General features: G+C 40.9%; 1 protein-coding gene across 4 annotated transcripts in view; it reads right to left on the bottom strand.

Moving 5' to 3' along the window:
• Cdk14 (cyclin dependent kinase 14) overlaps window positions 1-25,336 on the bottom strand; it is a 545,726-nt gene that overhangs the window by 212,982 nt on the left and 307,408 nt on the right. For all 4 annotated transcript variants that reach the window (XM_087902477.1, XM_087902478.1, XM_087902479.1 and 1 more), the window contains one exon: window positions 19,404-19,524. In XM_087902477.1, coding sequence (XP_087758603.1) covers window positions 19,404-19,524 — 121 coding nt within the window. The remainder of the gene's footprint in view (window positions 1-19,403; window positions 19,525-25,336) is intronic.

Below are 25,336 nucleotides of genomic sequence, written 5' to 3'. Positions count from 1 at the left end.
GCTTTCATTGTAGTGGTAGACCCGTTACTATCTCTACTTAAGTCACTTCGCTCTTCCCAGTTCTAGAGCAACTGCAGGGAGGACAGTGTGGAGAGTGTGGCCTCCTTCCCTGGATGCCAGGTGGGGGACTGGGGGAGGAGTGGGGGATGAAGGGTGTGTAAAATAGTGTAAAGGCCCATGGGCCAGCTCCTGCCTGCTGCGGATTTTCATGTGGTCTCTGAGAGAAGAACCATTTAATTTCCTCACAGAATTATTTACTATTATTGGCATACTAAAGTGTATATATAATTACATGCATAGTTATATATGTTATATAAGATATATTATGTTATATTGTTTATATTCTATATAATACACACACACACATATATATACACTATATGACATGATGCTCTGAAATAGATGTGTGTAACAGAAAAATCTAGCTAATCCACATGTGTATTATTTCACACACCTAATTCTGTGGCAGGAAAAATTGATATGCACACTGAGTCTTTTTCAGTAATCCACTATACTGTCTAACCTGTCACCATGTTAGATGAGAGGACTCTGGGACTATACCTCTCTGTCACTGTGCATGGGTGGTCAACATCTCTTGGTGAAAGATGGGCAAAATAGCAACAGCTGAGCCATAGAGAAAACAGGAATGGGGGTTGGGTACTTCAAAACCAGTTCTCCAAACATTTCTTCTCAAAATGGAGGGTTCGGGAGTTGGGTAGGAGTGAAAGACCTTCTCTCCACACACCATTATCACAGAGCTTTTGTGTTCTGTTTGGAAAAGGAGGGGAGAACCTCTTTCAAGAATTTCTTGGGGGTTGGTCCACCAACTGAGGCAGTGTGCCTGATCTAAGGGGAGCTCACCAAATCCAGGTGGACAGGGTCTAAATGAGCATGTGATCAAACCGGACTCTCTGATTGTGGCTGACAATGGGGGCTGACTGAGAAGTCATTGATAAAGGCACTGGGACTTGTTTTTATGGCATGTTCTGGCTTTTTGGGACCCTAGTCTATATGGATGCACATGTTCCTAGGCCTGATATAGCGGGGAGGGCCTTGGACTTCCCACAGGGCAGGGTTCCCTGCTCTCTCTCAAACAGGGAGGGGGAGAGAGGAGGAGGAGTGGGGGAGCAGGAGAGGATTGGGAAGAGGGAAGGAAGTGTAAATAATTGAATGGAAAAATAAAAATAAATAATTTCTTGAAAGCATTGCCATTTATTTTATAACATAAATGCTAGGAAATCTAGTCTATTAAATTGAATTTTATATGTAAATGCACAGTTGCTGGGACCTATGGTTCTAGGAGAGTTTTTTCTGTCTATACTATGCCTATACCCTACATCACTGTATGCTGATAAAGGGGGAAATCCACTGTTTTTACATTATTTATCTTAAGATTTTTTTTTCTCCTTGTACTAAATAAGGAGATTGGAGGCATATACAGCCTTTTTGCTGTTGTTACTACAATGAAATACACAAAGCAGACTAGCCCTATTTAAAAAGAGTTTTTATTTACTGCTAGGTTAGGAAAGTTAAAAGTCCAAATATCAGGCAAACGTTCTAGAGAACACTCCCCTTGACTGCATCATCTCATAGAGAAGCAGGAGAGGAAGACAGGAGAATATGGGGGCACGAGAAGGGAAAGACCCTTCTGGGTGGAAGTAAGCAAGCATTCCAGCACAGTGAACAACGGCTTAGGGCCTAGCTTCCCAGGAGGAACCCTGCAACTCTGGTGAAATCCCACGAGCAACCCCTTGTGCAATCCCCAAAGCTCCTGGTTTTATTTTATCAGATTACAATCTAATCCAAAGTGCCCTACTCCAGTCTAATCCCATCAGAATGAGAAGGATGACAGGGGGGACAGGGATAGAGGGGTGGGGAGCTTCTCAGCAACCTATTGAGCTGTAACTGAAAGCTACCAAATGGCATCTCTGACTGACTCTTAGACACTTGGGACTCTCCCTGAGGAGCCCACACCACACTGACCTATGTCATATTCTTCCATTTCTCTTTTTTAAATTTTAATTAATTAATTAATTAATTAAAAATTTCCACCTCTTCCCCACCTTCCATTTCTCTCCCCCTTTCCACCTTCCCCTCCCTCTCTAGTCTTAAGAGCAGTCAGGGTTCCCTGTCCTGTGGGAAGTCCAAGGTCCTCCCCCCATCCAGGTCTAGGAAGGTGAGCATCCAAACAAACCAGGCTCCCACAAAGTCAGTACATGCAGTAGAATCGAAACCCAGTGCCATTGTCCTTGGCTTCTCGGTCAGCCTTCACTGCCAGCCACATTCAGAGTGTCCATTTTGATCACATGCTCCATCAGTCCCAGTCCAGCTGGCCTTGGTGAGCTCCCATTAGATCAGTCCCACCGTCTCAGTGGGTGGACGCATCCCTCGTGATCCTGACTTCCTTGCTCACGTTCTCCCTCCTTCTGCTCCTCATTTGGACCTATCTCCTATGTTGAAGCTTTAAATTTAGAAAAAATATTGTTCATTAGACTGCAGCTCTCACATGAGGAGCTCACAGCCATATTGGAAATGCCATTTTCTGTCCCTGAGCATCTTCCTCTCTCTCGACCCTTGTGGTTGAGTATATAACCAAATTCTAAAACTGAATGGAATGGGGTAAGATTACCAAGACCACCTACCAATGTGCATTCTGAAATATCTGTTTATTAAAATCCTGATCAGACTTGATGTTAGAGTGTGGTGACATTAGCCTGGACTCCCAGCACTTGAAAGGCTGATACAGGAGGATAGTGAGTTCAAGTCCAGTCTAGGATACACAATGGGACCCCGTTGCAAAACATAGAAAAAAAATAGGTAGGAGGACCTTATTATATCTGTCACCAAGCATATTTGATCCCAAGCATAATATAAATGATTGTCTCTAAAAGAAAAGTACATAGAATTATTCATTATTATTTCTCGAGTTTACATTAATCTAATTTTGGTATTAGCTCAAACAGTTAAAAAACTAAAACAGTATTTTCCTTCCCTGGATTTCAAATCAAATATTTGGTTCAATCTTAGTGAACAATGCAGAAAAACTCTTTACTATTGTACAGTATAGTCTAATTCAGAATTGAAAAAGTTACATTTTTGTTTCTACTTTTCTCTATTAGCAAAGTCTTGGTATTTCCCATGTGGAAGTTCTTTAAAGGACAAGTCAGAGTTTCAGTCTCGCGTGGCTGTGGCACCTGCCGTGTGTGTGTCCAGGAGGGATCCTGACCCAGCAGCCTGTGCATTCTCTGCACAGAGACCTCAGGGACCTCCGGAGCTGCACCTCTGAATGCAGGCTTCTCCAACTGCAAGTTATAGGAGGCCTCCAATGCAGTCTAAACACTTAGTCACAGCTTTCTAGAACGATCTGCAGCTTCAAACCTTTCGGAAGAGTACTGTAAATCAAGAAGAAGATGCAAGCAGTTGAAAAGACCCCAAACTCAATGCAACTTCATTGCTTTGCCTTTCTGCCTTTCAACATTACGTCGGCACCAGAAATCCCAAAAGCGGTATGGGAGTAGCTTCTCCATCTAATGTGTATGCTGGTCCTGGGACGCAACCAGAACCTCGGTGAGGGCCGAGGCTGAGATTCTGAATTTCTAACAAGTTCCTAAGTGAGGCTGAGGTGGCTTGTCTCCAAGTCAGACCCTGCAGCAGGAACCTAAAATGATCGTCATAACTGTTTTGAAAGCAGTTTGGGGGCTCAGATAAATCCTGAGAGCATGTATGAGAGCTGTGCTAAAAACAACAACAGTGAAACAATGGACTAGTAAATTAAATCAGGTTAGGTGTGAAACACAGTCTAAATTCAACACTAACTCACCAAGCTTCCTCATTAACTAACCTAGCAGGTAATTTTATTTAGCTACGGTTCGCTGAAATGCACCATTATCTAATGAAAGCTGGAGCTACTTTGAGCACCAAGGTGGCCATAAATTTATCCCACTTTTCTCTGAAGAAATGTATCTACTTGCAAAATGGACCTACTTCTGCTGTCTAAAAGACCAGCTTCTAAAAGACTAAAAAATAAAAGAAAAATCAAGTTACTTTTATTATACCTTGTAAGAAAATTTTTTATATATTAACTAACTGATGCAATCGTTTCATCCTGGCCTTCTCAGTCATTGCAAAGTGAGAGATTAAAAAATTACACTTCACCATGCCCTTGGTGGGCACTGACGGGACTGAATTGATTAAAATGTCACTCACCATTTACTGTGGTTAGTGCTTCATTAGGCACCGATAGGCACAATATATCTTTGTCAAATACTTCTATGGAAAACTTAGCTCTCAGGCCATGAAAACACAAAGCCCTAGACTGTGAGGAAAATCCCTGTGTGGAAAATGTTCACGTCCGTATGGTAAGAATTTTAGCAACAAGAACAACTTGGAACTAAATTTTCAAGTATTTAACAAAATTACGTCTCCAACAAGATGTATTTACATACGGAGCAAATCAGAATAAGAATTAAGCAAAGGTAAAGAATGGGTTCTGAAGAGTGGAGATCTAGGGTGGCCGAGGTGGGGGTAGGGAGGGGAGGTTGCAGGTATCAGACCAGAGTCCATATGCGCAGTTAAGAACAATAAGAAATATCAGGAGCCTTGAGTACCCGCCTCAGTGCCCCCTCAGGGCTCAGAATAGGATCTCTATGGCAGGCTAGAATCTGAGGGTAAAAAATTAACTCAAGTACATTACCTCTGCATTTTCTTTATTTTTCATGTGAGGGGAAAAAGTGAAGTGAAGGGGTGCAGAGAAGAAGAAAAATGAGGGGAAGAATAAGGAGAAGAAAGAAGAAGGAGAGTAAGGGGAAGAAGTAGAAGTAGCGAGGAGGAGGAGAGTAAGAGTAAGGGCTGATCTCCACGAGGTTCCTAGTGTTTATAGATGTAGCTGGAAAATTCCATAGGCCAGGACAATGATAATACGCATCTCAAAACCACAAAGAGGGCAGGTAGAATCTGACTAAGCAGTACTCTGGAACAGATGACCCAATCCAGGGAAAGAGCCAGCCATTCAAGGGGAAATACGTGATGTCCCAAACCAATAGATAAAATCACTAAGCATCCCTGAATCCTGATACCCATTCTCCTCATCTGATCTCTTCTGTGATAACCAGCTTTGGGGATGACCCAGATTTGTTTGTTAGCAACGGTGAGGCTTGCTGCCTTCCTGCTCCATGGCTTCCTTCTACAGAAATTTCTATGTGGTCTGTTAGCAGGTAATTTTGATGGATTAACTCTATGTAAATTTGACTGTTAGAACAAAGAATGAGTGTTATGGCTCCCAGGCCTCACAGTGTGGAGGAATGGAGCAAGGTCATTCCATTGCCCTGCAGAGGTTACACTGCTGAGGTGTTCTGGGCATGAATCCCATTTCGGAGGGAAGAATAACGGCTTCACAAGGTTTCCACGGATATGACAGCGACTTTTCCAAATGACAAGTATTCCCGCAGCTCCACGAAATGGGTTGTCCCATAAGCTGTACACTTGTGGTTCTGTCTTTATGAATCTGTCAGCAATACATCTACTGCATAGTCTTGTGCGCTTTTAACAAAGACACATGGATCCCACCACCTCATAGTGCCCTGTGCTCCGTGTACTTCAATGATAACTTCTGCCATATGCGTTCAATAACATGTGCATGTCTGTGTTTGCATGAAGTGGAAAACGAATATTGTTGCTTTCTTGTTTTAGTTTTCTGTTTAACATCTCCGAGTTCCCAGCTATCAATGCAGGAATGACAGGAAGCCTTGCCTTTCCTGGGCTACGGTCAAGCTGTCGGTTGTCACAGCCTTGGAGTCCTTTACTCCAGGTGCTTGCTAGTCCTGCACCGCCAGCCCTTCGTTTTACCCCACAGCTTCTGGGCTGCTGCCTGGCATCTCTATCCACAAGTGCTAACATCCCATGTCCTAGCGATACCTCCTTCCAGGCAAGCATTCAGCATTGTCTAGTAACCTTCTTCCAGGCCAGCGCCCAGCACAGTCAACTCACAAGGATGATGGGCTGGATAGCTTGACACAAGCGGGAGTCAGTTGAAAGGAGGGAACCTCAGCTGAGGAAATGAGATCCAGCAGGAGGGCTTTTTCCTCATTAGTGATCAATGGGGGAGAGCTCAGTCCATTGTGGGTGAAGCCATCCCTGGGCTGGTGGCCCTGGGTTCTATAAGAAAGCAGGCTGAGCAAGCCAGTAAGCAAGCAGCTCCCTTCATGGCCTCTGCATCAGCTCCTGCCTCCAGTTTTCTGGCCTGTTTGGGTTCCTGTCTTTGATGTGGGATTCCCCTCTGTACGCAGTGAATATATTTTATTACTATTGGTTAATAAAGAAGCTGTTTTATTAAAGAAGTGCAGAATAGAGCAAGGAAGAAATTCAAAGCAGAAACAGGAGAAAAGGTGGAATCAGGGAGATGCCATATAGCAGCCGAAGGAGACAGATGCCCGGGAACCTCATGGTAAAATACAAAATAATGGAAATGGGTTAACTAATATAGTTTCTGTGTGATTATCTTGGGTCTGGGCAGCTGGGCGCCTACGTGTCTTGACTCTAACCCAGTCCTCCACAACTTGCTTTTCAGTTCTGCTGATTCATCACAGCAATAGTGTCCCTGCTCAAACAGATGACTTTCTCCTGTTAAACTGGGGACAACCACAGGGCAAAGTGCCTTTCTGCCTCCACTTCTCCTTCTCTCTCTCCAAGGATGCTTTTTCTACCCTTTCCCTCGGAATCACCGCTGTGCCAACTATATTCTTAATAATAACGCAGGATCTTGAATGCAAGGTTGGCAATTCACGTTCTTGTGGCCAGCACAGGGACTAGTACAAACCATCAGCACATACTTCTAAAAACAGTGCGCTCATCAGTGAGTCAATCAATGACATAAATGAGTCTGAGGAGATAAAGGAAACATCTGATTGATAATTAATATTACAGCACGAGAAAAAAATTAAAATTGTCTGACTGATAATTAATATTACAGCATAAGATAAAAATTATTAATTTCCCCCAAAATACCACCACTCCAATTTTGTTTACAAGATACCCCAAAGGAACTCCAACAGTTGCTATGGAAACCTCTCATTTAAAAGTGAGAATTATTTGACTGTTAAAACCTAGAGATAGAATAACTTTATCAGTGCCTCAAATAATAACTGTTTTTGATTTATAAAGGAACTGCGTCTTGTAAGTGCATGTCCAGTTTCAGTGTGAGGCCCAGGAGCTTCACTCCTCAGCCCTGGGTGGATGACCACTTTGTTACACTATGCTGCCACCCCAATTACGACAGTATGCCTTGGTCAGCTCACCACAGCCAGACAGAAAGATACTAAGATGAGAATTCTGTATTCTATCCAGGAGACACAATGGTAGCTGGATAGAAAGAGAGCTGAAATCAAGTGCTCAGAGCTAGGGTTTTAGGCAGAGAGTGTAAAAGAATTAGCCTAGAAAATACTGTCTGTCACCACTGGCAGCATCCTCAGCACAGACAGTGACTGGTCTTTAACAAGTCTGGATATCTGCAGACAATGAGTGTGGACTGCTAATAGCCAGTAACCGTTTATAGTGAGTGGATTGAGAAAATGCCCCCACTGCAGCCCACTCTGGGGAAAGCAAGATAGAAAATGCAAAAAATTACATCAATCAGCAAGGAAATATTACAGGTTGCACTTTAGAGCAATTAATGAAGGAAGTCATTTAAAATGCAACCAATAAAAGTGCTTCTCAAAGGATTAAGCATAGACCAGGCAGAACAAGAAAAACAAACCCTGAAGCTCGAATACTTTTGACTTCTGCTTCTCTTACAGGTGGTGCAGAATAAGGAAGCTAAACAGGGAATTACAGCAGTGAGTGTGGGAGGGGGTGGCAGGGCTGATTATGGGCATCTTAAAGATCCGAGTAGATAACCTATTTAAGCCTCTTTTTAAATTATTTCATGAGACACTACCTGGTAAGTCACGAAAAGAAATTACTAAAAATTTCTTGTAAACTATTCTACAAGGAAAATGCTGAAATTCAGTTGAAGTTGTGAGTTACATTGATATTTAGGTCTGTTCATCAAGTGGCAAGGCTGAACTCTGATATGTTCTGATTACAAATATCACAACTGGTATGTGACAGGGTAGCTGATATTTAAGAATCACACGGTAACTCAGATAATATATACAAAATAAGAAGCCAAGAACCCTTTCCACAGTCCACGTTTTGGAAAAAGCTGTGAACTTTATGGAGCATTGTTCAACACTTCCCCTGCAATGTAGTTTACAAAGACCTGAACGTGGGCAATGGACTAAGGCAGGAGGCTGTTTAAAGGCAAGGTCAGTTCCGTATGCTCCTGAATATCCTGTAAAGTGTCATTCAAAACAGGTGAATGAATGAATGAATGAATGAATGGGTAGATTCACTGTATGTATAAGGTAGATCTTCATGGAAGTGAGGCTACCCTGGGATTCTAGAGATGGTTTTGTCTCTTGCATTCTGTTTCATTTCTATGCCTCCAGCAAAGAGTGGGAAAAACATAACCAAACATCTCCAGATGGGGTAGGGTTCAAAATGGTCATAAAACAACACTAAAATTATAAATTGATTTCATGATGTTTTGGAAGCAGCTTCTAAGTTAAACATGTTAAATTAAAGATGACAAATAAATGTAAGTTTATATAGTTGTTATAATAAAGTTTTAGTCTGATGAATTTTCATTAGGTGATGATGCATTCGATTTCTAAAAGCAAATACGGTATAAGCGAGGAATAAAGGAGGAGCTGCTTGAACTGTCAATCAGAAAGAATGATAAAAGGCTTGTTGGGCTCTGCAGGAAATGCAATTAGATAAGCATCTCACATGGGAACACAAAGACTACAAAACGCCATGTCAAAGATTAACTGCCTGCAAGTGCCCCGGAAAACCCTACTTAATCCCGCCTCCAGGAACCACTAAGTGCCCAACACATACACAAAGTTCTGAGTATTTTAATGGAATTTATAAGGTATTTCTTGGCCCTGATTGATAGGTTATTTTAGTTAAATTTTACATTAATTCTTTTTTTTTTTTTTTGTCCTGGAACTCACTCTGTAGCCCAGCCTGGCCTTGAACTCACAGAGATCCGCCTGCCACCACTGTTCGGCTTTTTTTTTTTTTAAAAATCTTATTTCTATTTTTATATGCATTAGTGTTTTGCCTGCATTTATGTCTGTGTGATGGTCTGGACCATTGTGAGCTGCCATGTGGTTGCTGGGAACTGAACCTGAGCGCTCTGGAAGAGCAGTCAGCGCTCTTAACCACTGAGCCAGCTCTGCAGCCCTGCTTTAATCCTTCTAAGCTATCGCTCTGGGGTTGGAGACATGGCTCGGTGGTCAAGCACAGTTGGTATTTTTTGCAGAGATCCCCAGAACACACATGGCAGGTCACAATCATCTGTTAACTCCAGTTTCAGGGACTCTGATGCTCTCATCCAACCTCTGCAGGCACCAGGTATACATGTGGTGCATATACATAAATGTAGGCACACAATATAAAATAAATTTTGAAGAATTATTGTATTATTTTCCTCATTCTTCTGTTTACTGTTATTTTCGTGTAGTTTTCTTTGATTATTACTGATTAACAAAGAAACATATGTATCTTTGTTTATTAATTATATGCTATAGCATCAAAATAAAAATTAATACATCTAGAATTTATACAACAGAATATTTGTGAAGAAAATATGATTATTATTTGACTATATCCTAGACAAAGCAGTAACAAGAGGAGTTAATACAGCAGGACAGTGGTGGTGCCAGCACTCAGGGAAGCTGGGGAAGGTGGATCTCTGTGACTTTGAGGCCAACCTGGTCTACAGAGCAAGTTCCAGGACAGCCAGAGGTACACAGAGAAACCTTGTCTCGAAAAACCACAATAAATAAAATAAGAAGCAGAAGAGTTAACCCACAAATGTCAGAGTGCACAGACACTGCGGAGTGGTGAAAGCAGTGCCGTCTCTTTGTTGAGTACTGCCGTCAATGGCATTCACAGTATTGCCAGTTGTCTGCCGATCACATTTCCATTCCCACTCAATTACATCATTCCTGTACATACAACAGCATTCTATTGTTGCACGTTGACTGACCTAGGAATGAAAATTCCCTAGGGTGAGATATTTCTTGAAAGTTTTGCTTAATTAATTTTTCTATGGAGAAAGTCTCACGTTATCCAGGCTGACCTTCAACTCAGTTTGTACCAGAGAACGAACTTGAACTTCTGATTCTCCTGTTTTGACACAGCAAGCCCTGGGACAGCAGCTATGCACCTGTGTTTCTATGGCACCGGGACCAAAATTAGGCCATCACACATGCTAGAAAGCTCTCTGCCAACTAAGCTACATCCCTGGCAAGTTTTGCTTGTTTAAACAGCAAGTTCATACTGTATTCCTACAGGATATAAATCCAAAGAACTGCCCTCTTCAATAGATTCTTTATATTCACAGAAAATATTTATTTCTTAAAATATATGAATTCACAGTTTATTTTCTTTCATAACTGGCTTATAAATCAAAATGTGCTTTTCTTGTAAAGGTTGTTTTCCTATATAAAGTTATTTTTTGTTTCACTAACAATTTAGTAAAAAGGATTATCTGTTTCCACCATCACACCCAGAGGCTGGCAGTCACAGTTCCCCCACTATGATGTTTCGCTGGTCCCAGGGCCACCTTCACAAGTATTCATGGGCAAGGACTCTAGCAGGCAGCTCTTCAGCATTAAAGCTGTGAGGACTGAATTATCAGCAAGAGAAGGGCATACAGTAAAATGTACAGTTCTTTTCTCCTCTCCAAGGAGGCAATGATTAGGAAAATAAAATTAAAACATAAACACAAAGGAAGGCACATGGGTGAGAGATAACCTGTTTTCAGATGTGCATGAAGCCGTGGCTCTCTACACAGATTACAGACAACAACAGTTCCAAGTTATGTGAGAAGTTGTGTGTTTAGCAACTTAGAAAGGCTAAGCACATGGAGACACAGGCTTGTGAAGATGAATCGAACAGACGGAAACAGGGGACAGGATTAGGAATTTTGTAAAGACAGTAACTGCCCAGCAGGCCTCTTCTGACTACCTCCTCCTCCTCTCCACCTCACACAGCAGGATATGTTAAACTGAACCAAAATAGCTTTAGACTAAGGGTAAAACTTGCAGCAGAGAATGGGGAGGTGCTGAGAGGAACAGAGAGGAATCTACTAAAAAGTGTGTAAATTGATCTGTGTGATCATCGGCTCGGTCCTTCCCTTATCCGAGGACGACACATATCAGCTGTCAGCCTCTGAGGAAGGACCAAGAACAGGCCTCTGGTGCTGGTCTTAAAGGATTTCCCATGGAAGAGTCCAGGCTTTCCCCACTGTTTCTCATTAGCAACTTTTCTCACTACTGCGACCTCTACTGGACAAGAAGCATTTTCCTTAGAAAGAATGTGTTTGGCTCATGGTTTGAGGTTGCCATCCACCCTGGTGGGGAAGGCCTGATGGTAGAAGCCGCTCTCAGCCCTCATGCTTTACAGCTGCCTCTACCTCCAGTTCCAGGGGATCTGACAACCTCTCCTGACCTCTATATGCATCTGCATATCCACGGCATACACAGAGATTAAAAATAAACAAGTCTTTAAAGTGTACACACTAAAAGATTTAACACAATGTATTCCTTAAGACAAACTTAAAAAGTTGTATGGGTACAGAACAACACAGTCCCACACTGAAGGCTCAGGGATTATTGTAGATCAGGGCTGTGAGACTGAGCCTCCTAGTAACATCAGAAGTCACACTCAGGAAGTCTCACCAGCGTGAGTGCCCAAAGGTGACCTGAAAAAGGAGGACACCAAGGACATGCCGAACTGGAAGGGGAAAAGGCCACAGAGGCTTCAACACTACATAAAGAACCACAGACGAGCAAAGCTGGAAGAAGAGGCCTCCCCAGGGAAGAGCACGGCAATCTGTTGTCTTGTCAACAGTCAGCCCTAAAAACGTACATATAAGTAACATTATATGGACTTAAGTTACATTTAGGAATATGTGTGTGTATGTTTGCATGGGTATGTATGTGTGTGTATATATATATATACAATACAGTGTAATATACATGCAATAACAATTAGTGAAAACATGAGGTCATAAATTTGAAGGAGATGGGGCATATGGGAAGGCTTGGAGGGAGGAAAGGGAAGGGAGAAGTGTTGTAATTAAAACACAATCTTAAAAATTAATATATATGACTATTAGATAAAGTGATTTTGCGATATGTCTGAGCATTTGGAAATATTTTTGCAAATAGGCTACATAATCATTTTTAAACTTTAAATAATTAACAATATGAATAAAGGAAATGAAACTAAAAAAATTAAAACGTAATTAGAAAATCCAGAAAACAAAACGTTATACAAAAAAGAAAGGGAATATAATGAATTATACCTGACTTATTAATTTTTAGTAATTTTGACACACTCATATATGAAAATATAAATTAGATTTTACACAGGATACTAGGATAAAAGTAAAATGGTACAAAATTGGTAGGAGAGTGTAAAGTCTTCATCCACCACAACACCCACTTAGTATAATGTCCAAAAAAGTAAATCAAGAGTGCTTGCATGAACAACGCCAGAGATTAGCTCTCCACCAATGCAAATCAGCCAATAGAATTAAACTGAAAGATAATAAAGCAAACAATTATGCAGAACCTATGAAAGATATAGTATTGCCAGAAGAGCTGAAAAGGCATTAGCTGCTCCTGAGAGATTAAAGAGTAGCCATGGGTAAAGCTGATCTCTGATTTCGCAATTGGCACTGTTGTGGTAGCTGTTAGCTAACCAGCTATACTTGAAACTGTCAGTTTTTCTCTCTGGAAACTGAAAATAATAGTTGAAAGCTTTGGTCAAATAAGTTGGACGTAGCGCTAACAGTGAGAGATGGAAGTGGACTTGGGGCTTCAGTATGGTTTTGGTTAAACATAGCATCTCCTTTAAAAAGAAAGACATTGCATGTTCAGAGAGACAGTCTCTATGTGAATATATATATACAATTTAAAACATGAAAGGGGGATGGGGAGATGGCTTGGTCAAACAGTGTTTGCAGCGCAAGCACAGGGACCTGGGATTGGATCCCCAGTACGTGAATAAAAAGTCAGGCATGGAGCAAGCATTTGCAGCCCGGAGCTTGGAGGTGGAGACAGGTATGTCCCTGGACCTCACTGGCAAGCAAGTCTTGATGAACCTAGGAGCTCCAGGTTAATTAAAAGACCTGTCTCTAAATAAATGGATAACTAACTAACTAACTAACTAACTAACTAAATACATACATACATACATACGCTGGAGAGTGATATACGAAGAGTCTCAACAATGATCTTTGATTTTCATACATGTACAAGCATGCCTGGATAGAAGAACATATCTACCACAATAAAGGTACTAATCTACATGTTCCATTCCTTAATTTATATATTTCTATGTTAAAACACAGAACCATATTGTGCCCATGTCCTACTCTCCAATGTAAGCCTCCTCTGAGTCAAATGTTCTAATTCCAAAGACAGCCTATATGTCTATTTCTTAAAATCAAATACAGCATCTTTCATTTCATTGTCATATTCCATAGCCCTCTTGGATGCTATAACCAAATAGAAACAAAAAATATTTAATTTGGTTGACTGACAGACCGAAAAGACAATATGAATACTACTTTCAACATTGATATAGTTTTATATTTCCCAAAACTTTCTTTCTCTTCTTATAACCTGGTGAGTCCGTGGCGTGCACCAAGGTTATAATACTGTCATGAAACTTAGTCTCTGTGACCGGCTATTTCAGAATCATTCAGAAATCCATTTGTGGGTAGCCAATTACTTTGCTAATGTTGATTAAAAAGAAATTGGAGAAATTTAATTTGTTTTAGAAATATTTAGCAGGAATGTCTACATTAAATGATTCATTCTATATATTATCATTACTCCTAAGTGGCCAAATATCCTGACTGAATTACACTCTGTTTCACAGACACACGGATAAACAATGAGACGGGAAAACGATAACCACAGACTTTGATAACTGCTTCCCTGACTATTCCAGAGGCAGCTCTGGCTTGGTGTGTGGGCAGCCATTCCACAGTTTTATAACCAGACAGGATTAAAGGGCTGTGCTGACCAAGAAAACACACAACAATGATACATTTCCTGCAAGAGGTTTTTGTAGCCACCAGTCAGTTCTTAGGCGTGACTTAAACATTAAAACATAGCAAATCTCTTCTGATTTGAAAGAAAGGACCAAATACTGTTCTAGTGTGTTCTAAGTCATATGGCACAGTCAGGCCCTCTGTACCCACTGTCCCTATGGAATTATTAACTCTTGAAGGTGTCATTATATATTGACGAGTTATTTGGTGACTCGGATTTTAAGAGCCCTCATTAGTTGCAATGAACTCAGAACCGCCAGGCACATGTGGATCTTTGTGGCTATCCTCAGGTCTTCTGTTCCGCTGCATTCCACTGCTAGTGGATAGAGCAAGTCCGATAGATCATGCATTGTTTGAGCCCTGCTTAAGAGCTCCCAGGGAACTATTAAATTTGACAGTGACTGCTTCATAGCTTCCTGGGCTTATGACTGCAATGATTAGAAAACATGCAAGCAACACTGACAGAGAGAAGACTCTGCTGTAGTCCAGGAATCAAATTCTCGTTCTTACCTAGTACTCCCTTTAAAAATGGATGCATTCACTTCAGCAGAAGTGATAAATGAGGACTGACTAGGAGTTGGGAAAATGTATGTCAGCATAGATAACAAGTACTCAGTTCAACAGCGATATTCAATTCAATGATTCATGTCCTGACTTTTTGGAAAAAGTCTTACTTGAATAAAACTATATAGTAGAAGCTTTGGAATAAAGTCACCAGGACAGACAGACAGCACAGGCTCATGGTGGGGAGATCCAGAGCCCCCCAAATATCTGAGTTACACAAAAGACTTAGCGTGGATTGAAGTGTGATATATTATCAAATACTTTGTGTTTCAAAGGTACGATTTCTTAGAAACCATCTTATGAGACAGCAAAGAATGCTGTAGGAAGGGGTGCTGGGAACACTGCCCTAGACGGAATGTTGGCTCTTTACTCACCATGTGACCTGAATTATATCACTTTCTCAGTGTTCTCTATTTGGTTGTATAATAGGGAAGTAATTTAAAAGCATAACAGGGCTCAGACAAAGTTTATGGTCAATAAAAATATCTACTGTTACTATTATTACCATTCAAGCTTTCAAATTAACATAGACCTTACACAGAATAAATTCATGTCCATTGTAGCGGGTGTAGGAAGGTTCATTTATGATTCTTTCTCTTAAAACAGCAGTAAATAAACCCGAGTCTTAAGAAATTTCATTGCACAAATTGCTTTGATTCCAGACAAAAAGATCAGTAAAGATGATAATAGAACACTGGATAATACCAATATGTATGGCCATTAAGATATGAAATATGAGGCAATGCCAAATGGCTTTATGACACTTAATGATTAGGCAATATTCTGTCTAATATATTAAAGATCAATTTTGATGTAGACATTTTCCTATATATTACAACTAGCACAGATTTTTTTCCTAACCACCCAGCTGCTATAATGTTAAATAAATTAATTTTAATCTTAAATCAGAGATGTAATAGAGACAGGGTGACTTAATATGCAATCTCATTATGTTTGACAGGCTTATTTATAAATGATCTGCCCACATTTTGACAAGCATAGTTAATATGTTAATTAGCTTTAAAAAAGATGATGATAGGAAGTGCTTGACAAACCATCATTCTTTGCGCACTGTGTTGGGGGTGCTGCGGTTGATACTGCGACACCCCTCTAAAGCACAAAGCCTTTGAGGAGATAATCATTTATTAACAACAGATAATTTAGCTACCTGATATTAAAAATTAATCCGGTAAAATAATCCCCAACAATGTCCTGCTTTAGAGAACCCGAGCAGCTGCAAACGCAGGTCAGAGCATCCAGAGAGGAAATGAGCTTATTTCAAATCCCAGCTCTGCAGAAAGAACCGTGCTCTCTAGTCAGCAAAGAGTTACACAGATATGCTGCCCTCACGTCCATGCTCCCTTCCTGTGCTCCTCAGAACCCATGAGTCTCTCTGGTTTAGAAGCTTAGCAAAGCTTTTAAATGCTCTGACGTTCAAGGAGCTACGCAATCCAAGCATTAACAGACGCTTTACAAGAGGCAATGTTCAATTTGATTTTGCTGCTTAGATCTTCATTCATGAAAGGAAACAAAGGTACCAAAACTACCATGATGCGCTCTTAACTTGTACTTTGCATTCACACATCACCATGGTGCTGGCGACACACAGGAGAAGCTCCTAGCGGTGCCAGGTCTGATTTCCATCACACGCTGACACTGTTATTGCATATGTGTCTTCATTAATATCTTTAGTGCCTGTGGCTATTGGACGCTGTGTAGGGATCATCAGTTCTTAGTTACTCCAGCCCCAGGATAGCAAATGAACTGTAAAAATAGCCTGAAACTCTGCCACCTGCCTCCCCACTGCTGTCCTTGGGTTAATATTTGTATTTCTTTTTGGTGCAGCTGAGCCATGACTCAATTACAATCCCATTTCCAGGTGTCTGAATAGCCTGCATCGATGCCATTGATTATGCAAAAATCAGCTCCCTGTGAACGCCCCCCTCATGGGAAAGACACATACATTTTTACCTGATTGAAAAATAGCAGAGCGGCTTTTAGAAAATTGCTTGGAATGAAATCAGATTCAGAATGACAGGCATAGCACAGACATAACTTAGATTTTAGAGCTTGGAAGTGAACTGAAAATAAGCATGGGAAGCTCAAACCTAACACACTTGTTATTTGTTTCTGGCAATGAGTAACGTTGGCATGGGGACAAGGGGGCATTTGGGGTCCCCTATTTTCTATCAGATTTCCCCTTTCCTCTTAAATAGCAGGCTTCTTCATATGCTTCTATTATGCCTCTGTTCAAAGTAAATTGGCAGCGAGTGCCCAAACCATCTCTCACACACAGAGAGAGGTAAAGCAGGGCAGATTAGAAAACAGTGCATGCCAGAAACCAACATATGAGAAAGTCAGAGCCCATCTGTCCTCAGAACTATACAAAGCACCCCAGTGTGTGTGTGCGCACATGTGTATATGTGTGTGTATGTGAGAAAGTGAATGTATATGAAGACAGAGGTCAGCTTTGGGTGTTGTTTCTCAGGAAGCTCTCTACCTGTGCAGGGGAGGGCAGTTCTCTGACTGGCTAAGAGTTCTCCACATAAGCTGGGCAGACTGGACGGTGAGGCTCAGGGATCTGACTGCTCAGCATATTCACAATTGTACATTGGTTTGGGGGACTGAATTGAGGTCCTCCAACTGAGCAATAACTCCAGCCACTTAGACATCATTTCTGTCTGTGTGCTGTACGTATGTGTGAGTGTGTGTATATGTGACTCTAGGTACATGTATTCATAGCAAGGTCAATGATGTCCTTGCTGTCCACCTTAATTTTTGAGACAAGCTCTCTTCCCGAATCTGGAAATCACTGATTTGGCTACACTGAGCTGCAGTGTCCTGCCTGTTTCCTGGTTTTCTGTTCTGGGTGACATGCATGTGCACGGTGCTAAACTTAGTAGGACGGTGCAATCTTGACTAAACTAAGCAACTAAGGCAAAACTGGTTCCACACCACAAACGTTCTAAAGACAGTTTATCAGCAGAGAGCTCAGCTGAACTCACCGAAGGACAACTAAGAATTTTCATATGCAAAAATAAATGGAAAAATACTTTATATCTCAAGACTGTGATATAATTATTACTTGCATAGCCAACACTCAACTAACAGCAAAAAGTAGTGAGTGATTAAGAGGGCAACAAACGGTACCCTGGGGTGTGCGCTAGTCTCTATTTCTAATTATCCCCCATTATAATTAAGGATCTAAGTATCTATGTTGCCCAAAAATAGGCCTAACCTTAGACGAAAATATTAACTACAGAAAGAGTAAATAGCCATTAAAAAGTCAAGACCAGGAAGTGTGATAAAAAATGATTAACGCAGCCACTCAGCTATAGATGGTGATATTTATTCTTGGGATTTTAGAATCATTAAAATGTGATCAGATTTATGATAAAGCATACAAACTTATGAGAACAAATCTTCGGGTGTTTGGCGGCCTAGATTCCTAGTTTTATTGAAAGCTATATATCTAGACCTACAATGTCAGTTACATGTACATAAGATTCTGCAGATGACGTCAGTGGCTCCACAGAATACCAAACCCTACAGTTAGGGGTATCTTAAACATACATTAAGAAAGTCCCTAATTCTTAAAAGCCAAGATTGATCGGGGGGTAGAGGCATGAAGTAACTACACAAGAGGAAGATAAATAACACATACTGAGGTTTCACTGAAGCCGTAAACATTATATGATCAGTTGCAGCATATATATGGGGGCATAATCATTCCAGAATGATGACTCTTTCATAAATCAGCCACAAGCTACAAGAATTATTTTACTTCAAATACAATCGTGAATCTAGAAAAGGAAAAGCCATGCTCAATGGCCATGTGTGACTCCCTCCAGAGTGTTAAGAAAGAAATTCATTCCCTTTAATGATTATGACATTTAAACCTTATATAATTAGCAATGCAGAGTAGTTTGCCAGTATTAACAAATATTACCAACCATTCTAATACACTACAAAGATTTTAACAGCTGGTGAACTGCTGCATGGAATTCTACTGTCCTGAAATTGTTCCATATTTTAAAAACTCAAAGCATTTCATTTTGGACAATTGTTATTAATAGCTTCCAGTCAAACCAATTACCAGACCTATGTAGTCAATATAAACTCATTCCCTGTTACTTCTTAGTCCACTGCTCTTTGGAGATACACACTTACTCATTATAAAATAAAACAATAAATTACGATCTTACAGTGAAACTTACAGTATTGACAGAAAAAAAAAACTCTGATCTTGTCCATTAAGAACCCTTAGAAGGTTCCATATGGAGCAGTCTCTGAGTGCCATTCCCAACCAGGTTTGCACCCCTGGTCCTCCTCAGCAACAGCACTGCCACACACAGCCTACACTCCTGCATCCCTGGTCCTCCTCGGCAACAGCACTGCCACACACAGCCTACGCTCCTGCATTTCTGGTCCTCCTCGGCAACAGCACTGCCACACACAGCCTACACTCCTGCATCCCTGGTCCTCCTCGGCAACAGCACTGCCACACACAGCCTACACTCCTGCATCCCTGGTCCTCCTCGGCAACAGCACTGCCACACACAGCCTACGCTCCTGCATTTCTGGTCCTCCTCCAAACTGTTGCTGTTTGTCTAGGTTTGGCCCAGACCAAGCATGGCACACAGATTAGATAGTGTTCATTTCTTACCACATGTCAAGGCAGGTGGAATATTCTGTAGAGCCCAGGAGAACATCTGGAGGTCTGTACCACAAGGTAACCACTTCATTGGAATACGTGTGGCTAGGGACGGATTTGGCTCTTGCAAGACCTGTAGGTTACAGGAAACATAAAGAGGTTAGATGGGCATGAAAAGAACATGTGTTTTAAATTGAAATGTTCCAGTTTAAAAGGTTAAACAACACTGCTGTAATTCAGATTCATGAATGTAATGTCAACATTATCACAAAGTTTGAGGGGAATATATGCAGTTTTTTATGTTTTTATCACGTTAATAACCATGAAATAATGCATATTGAAGATAAAGCATCTGTGCTAGGGCTCCAATCAAATATCACTAGGCAAAATCAGAACAACCTCAGAATCTCCTGGCTACTTCATCTGTTCGCAGAACTCTAGTTCTGAGAGTTCCAAATATGTAAGTCGTATCAGTAAGATTTCTTTGCTCAAATAACTTGCAAAAAAAGATATATTAAGAAACCCAAAGTCTCCCAGCTATACAAAGGACCAGTGTTACCAATGTTTAAATGTGTATTGAATCTGTAATAAGAAACTGCAATACTTTTCTCAAAGAGTTGCCCAAAAAGTTTTTACGGTGTGAGTATTTTCCCAAGACTCACAAGTGGACACACACTCAGGAGGATTACCTGAAAACCAATGAGCTACACAATTATAAAGCAATGATCAAATTGGAATACATAGGTGATGAAAGTTGATATCAAACCACAATGGGAAAAAGTGGCAATATTACTTTAAAGGCAATTTGACCTAATAACCAAAAATATTCACTCATAGGCACAAGGCTGCAAAACAAAACAAAACAAAACATGTATTCATGTATGTCCTCCATGGTTTTACCTCTGGAATATGTGATTATCCATTTTTAGAAAGATTTGTTTTACTCTGAATTTGATGTGTATGGTTGTATATGCACATAAGTATGGGAGCACACAGAGGCCAGAAGAGGGTGTCAGAGCTCCTGGGGCAGGACTTCCAAGAGTCTGTGAGCTGCCTGGTGTAGTTACTGGAAGCGAATGATGGTCCTTTGCAAAGCAGTAGGGTAGAACATGCTCTTACCTGCTGAGCCATTTCTCTGGTCCTGCTCCTTTCATAACTTAGTAAGGTTTTTTGAGTGTTTTCCCCTAGGTTGTATGTAATGACCAGTTCTTTTTAAAAATAATGTTTATTTGCAATGCTAAGGATTGGACACACTCCCCTATATGTTAAGGAGGCATACTACCAACAAGCCATGTCCCCAGCCTAATTTCCTTTACAAAAAGATTCGCTTTTACTTTGTGTGTGTACATGTACACATAAGTACATACATGCACATACTATGTGGACACGCAAGTGGGTGCCTGTGGAGGCCAGAAGAGGGCACTGAATTCCCTGGAGTGGAATTGCAAGCAGTTGTGAGCTGCTTGACTTGGGTGCAGAGATCTTAACTCAGGCCTTCTGCAGGAGCAGTAAGCATTCTAAACCACTGAGTCATCTGCTCCGCCCTTCTACTTCCTTTAAAGGTCATACATCTCACAACATTGTTTCTGAAAGTCAAACAAGTCATAGTAGATCACTATCTGGCCATACCATTAATGATCAGTGCAATATTTTAGATCTGAATGTCCCCTCATGGTCCATTTGTTAAAGAAGAGTTCAGTGGCCCACAGTGGTACTGGGAGTCCAGGAGACGAGGCCTAGTGGGAGGAAGTTGGTTCACTGGGTCATGAAAGGGACGTCAGGGTGACAGCCTTTCTCCCTTAGCTCCTACAAAGTGAGCAGCTTCGTTCCACATGGGCTTTTCCCTGTGTTATTCTGCCTCACCATAGATCCAAATACAACAGGGCCAGCCCATTCCTGGCTGAAACTTCTGAGACGATGAGAAAACAAACACCATCCCTTCATTTAAACTGAACACCCCTGGCACTATTTCACAGCTATGGACAAATCAACACCACACAGTATAAGGGATTGCTTATTGGTATTATACTTGAAATATACTACAAAGTTTTTGCTGTGAACCTCTTTTAAACATGCTCATTTCAATGATATATTAAAATTATCAGAGATGTTTAGGAACATCACTTCTTCCTGTTTTTTAACCATAGCTGTTAATTTTCTGGGTTGTTTCTGTTGTTAACTTATAATTAATAGGGTAGCTGGCATGACAAAAAGTTGATAATTAATTCAACTATTATTATTATTATAATCCATTGTTCTACAGTGTAGTTTTTACAATAAGGTGATGGCATAAGGAATTGGCTAATGTTTTTTAAATATTTATTTATTTATTATGTATACAATATTCTGTCTGTGTGTATGTCTGCAGGTCAGAAGAAGGCACCAGGACCTCATTACAGATGGTTGTGAGCCACCATGTGGTTGCCGGGAATTGAACTCAGGACCTTTGGAAGAGCAGGCAATGCTCTTAACCACTGAGCCATCTCTCCAGCCCTTGGCTAATGTTCTTATATATCCCATACAAAAATGTACAGCTGTAAGAAATATACAAAAATATTAACTTACTACACCTAATATCTTGGACATAAATAGAGCTATGTCCAAGCACAGGTTTCATGTAGCACGTTCTCTACTTTAAAAAGTTTAATCCTACCTCAAATCAGACAAAACTGTACTATTAATATGACAGTAAGGCTGGGAAAGTGTCTGCAGGGATCGGCAATCCCTTCAAACGACAACATTTCCACATAGAAACCAAAGAGCTAAGGACAGGTCTGAAAATAGGTTCTGACGCATCCCATATGTGGCTGTCAAGTCAAATGGGATGCCAGACCATCCAAGCTGGAGCTTCTTGCTTTTCCTGAGGCCTTATTGTCAGACAGCTCAAACAGAAGCAAACGGAAAAAGGTGAGATTGTCTTTGACAGTTCGTACAATCAGGCTGGTTATTAAACAGAAAGTGACAGTCTAAGATGAGAAAAAAATATGAAAACTTCAGAATTCCCTAAATACAACGAAAGCCAAGCTACTACATGTGATTACAGACCAAAAGTGAGTTGTTAAATTGATTAAGGATTTTTAGAAAATGCAATTAAAAGTTCCTAGTCCACATTATTTTCTCCTGTCTGACAAACTTAGGTCAAGGGGAGCCACAACTCCATTTAGTTGGGCTGCAATGTTCCCAAAAGAGCAATAAGGATGAGTTTTCCAAGTTACAAAAAAGGGCTTTTTTAGAGTGTTTGCACATAGAGATGTCGTATAGAAAACAATGAGCCTTAATTCAGACGAGTGCTTTCGTCTCTCTAGAGTAAGTTTTCTTGTCACCTCACCTGGGGTGATATAGTCAGTTGGAAGCTGTTAGTTTTGAAGGTGTACACACATCAATGAACAAAAGGTACTTACTCTAAGGATATTCACAATCATTTCATAAGAAAAATGAAGCCTATGGTTTCTCAGGGAAGACCAAATTACTTCAACAATGGCTCACTTTTGTTTTACAAGAATACCCTGAAATATGATTTTCTAGTGCATTTCCCAATCTTTTTGGTAAAGACAACACCATATTTTTGTAAAGTTCACAAATCAAAACCTGCTTACTCATGCAAAATTTATTAAAGTGCATCTTCCAGCTGAAGGAAAACTGTAGGGCAGGATTAATTAGCACAGCATGTCTGAAAGCTTTCTCTCTCTGGTCCCTGTCAGTTGCTATGGTTACACTACAGGAAGAGAGCTACACCACCTTTAAAAAAACCCACAAAGTTCACGGGTGATTATCAAAACTTCGTATATTAATGATTAGTCTGAACTGAAAGTCTAAAAGGAAAGCAAGATGCAGACCAGATGAGGGCAGCTTGTCTGCAGTGTGACACAGCTGAACTGGGGCCGTCAGCTCCCCTGGGCTCCCATAAGGGCTCTCATAACCAACGGATGGACGTAGTCTTAGCGTTGCCACTTCTAAGCAGGGCAGACCTGAGAGGAAAGGGGATGTCCTGCTATTAAGAACACTGCTACAGTTCAGGGTGGGGCTACCACCATTCCTGAATAGAATCTTCGACTTCAGACGTAAAGAGGTTTTGTAGCTAACAATTTTCCAATGAAAGAATTCCTTTCCCCTGTCTACAACAGAGGCAACTCACAGGTGATATCTGCTGCCACCAGGAGTTTGCTCCTGTCCTCTAGCAAGGACAAAGAAGAAATCTCAGGACTGTGTTCTCTGCATTTTTCAAGACAAAAGAGACCCCCACCACCAAACAATAGACATTCCCCTCTTATCTTAATTGTTCTCCCTAGGGAGTTACACCCCGCAGATTGCTTTCTTTATTTAAAATTTCTGCCTTTACTTGTCTCTTACAGAATAGTTAGCCAGGAATGACAAGATGTCCCTCTGGGACCTTATCATATTTGTCTCCTACTGGTTTTGAATAGGTTATACATTTAAAGCAGTATCCTCTAGTTTGGAAATTCATGTATTGAACACCGGGTGTGTAATGCAATGCTTAGAGGCAAGGCTTTTAGGAAGAGGTTGGTTCCTGAGAGCTTTGACCTAGTAATGGATTAATTCAAGAACACCTCTGGGCAAGTGGCATTAGACAGTGTAAGAAAGTAGCCTGAGCAAGTCATGGGGACCGAGCCAATAAGCAGTGTCACGGTTGGCTGTGGGTCCCAACTCCAGGTCCCGGACTGCTTGGCTTCTTGCCTGGGCTTCCTGCAGTGACAGACTGTTCCCTGGAGCGGTATGATGCAATAAACCCTTTGCTCCTGCAGTTAGTTTGCTCGAGGTATTTTACTACGGCTACAGAAAGCAAACGAAGACACTTTCCAAAGAAAACAGAAAATGCTCATATCATTGAGCTTTATATAGAGGACTGATAATTTCTTACATGCTTCTCTGAGAGATATTAATTGAAATGAAATGAATAGATGCAGTAAGGCTACTTAGAATGATTGGGCTAAATACCATTTGACAAGCTCATTGTTGTGGATGAGTCTGTGTATTAAGTGAAGCTTCTGTGGACATGGCAAAGCAAACTGCCTGATGTTGGTTCCAGATTACCCAGGTAGTTATATTTGCTCAGGTTCCTAGGGCTCTCTAGCCTTTGCTTTTGTTTGTTTGTTTTTTATGTTTTTAAATGAGGGGTCTGAAATCTGTGGACCATGAACTGAACTAATCGATGGGCATCCGTCATTCTAAATAAATTCTTTTGGAAAGCATCTACATCCGGTTATTCGGATGCGACAATGGCTGCATTTTTACTGAACAGCTGAGCAGAGTAGCTGACAGATGCTCTGTGATCCAGAAAACAACTTTACTTAGAATCTGACACACGAATCAGAAAGGTCTGCTGATACCTGCGACAGACTACATTAATTTTTGTGCTCAACAAGTAATCAAATTCAGCAAGCCTACAGATTTAATCCTAAAAATTCTTCATTAGATATATACAAATCATATACACCCTAGTTCCTCCAAAGCTTTCAGCTCAGCAGTTCTGCATCATGGATCCCGGCCCATCTGCAGGAGCAGAGGGTGCAGGAGCATCTCCAATGGGGCATGTGTTAATAGGCCACCATTTCACAGCTCACTGCCTTATGCTTCTAGTTTCTCTTTCTCAGTTCGTGAAACTTGATGTATTATTTTAATTCCAGATGACAGCACCGCACAGCAAATAAATGCCCTGATCTGAGCAAATTGGCAATTCTGATGGATTGCCACGTCCATACTGGCATCTTACCAACTTTTATTATTGCTATTTTTTAAGACAAGATTTTAGCCTGGACATGAATTTGCTATGTAGTTGAGGATGACCTTAAATTTCTGATCTGATGGGATTCATCTCTTGAGTGCTGAAGTTACATATGTGGAACTGGTTTACTGGATGTTGCGGATCAAACCCAGGGCCTCATGAATGCTAGATAGTACCCTACAATCTGATTTGATTTGTACTC

Source organism: Myodes glareolus, chromosome 27 (genome assembly GCF_982192425.1).
Source record: "Myodes glareolus chromosome 27, mMyoGla1.1, whole genome shotgun sequence".
NCBI classification, from domain to species: domain Eukaryota; kingdom Metazoa; phylum Chordata; class Mammalia; order Rodentia; family Cricetidae; genus Myodes; species Myodes glareolus.
The sequence above is the reverse complement of the archived record's forward strand: the minus strand, read 5'-3'. Positions and strand labels throughout refer to the sequence as shown.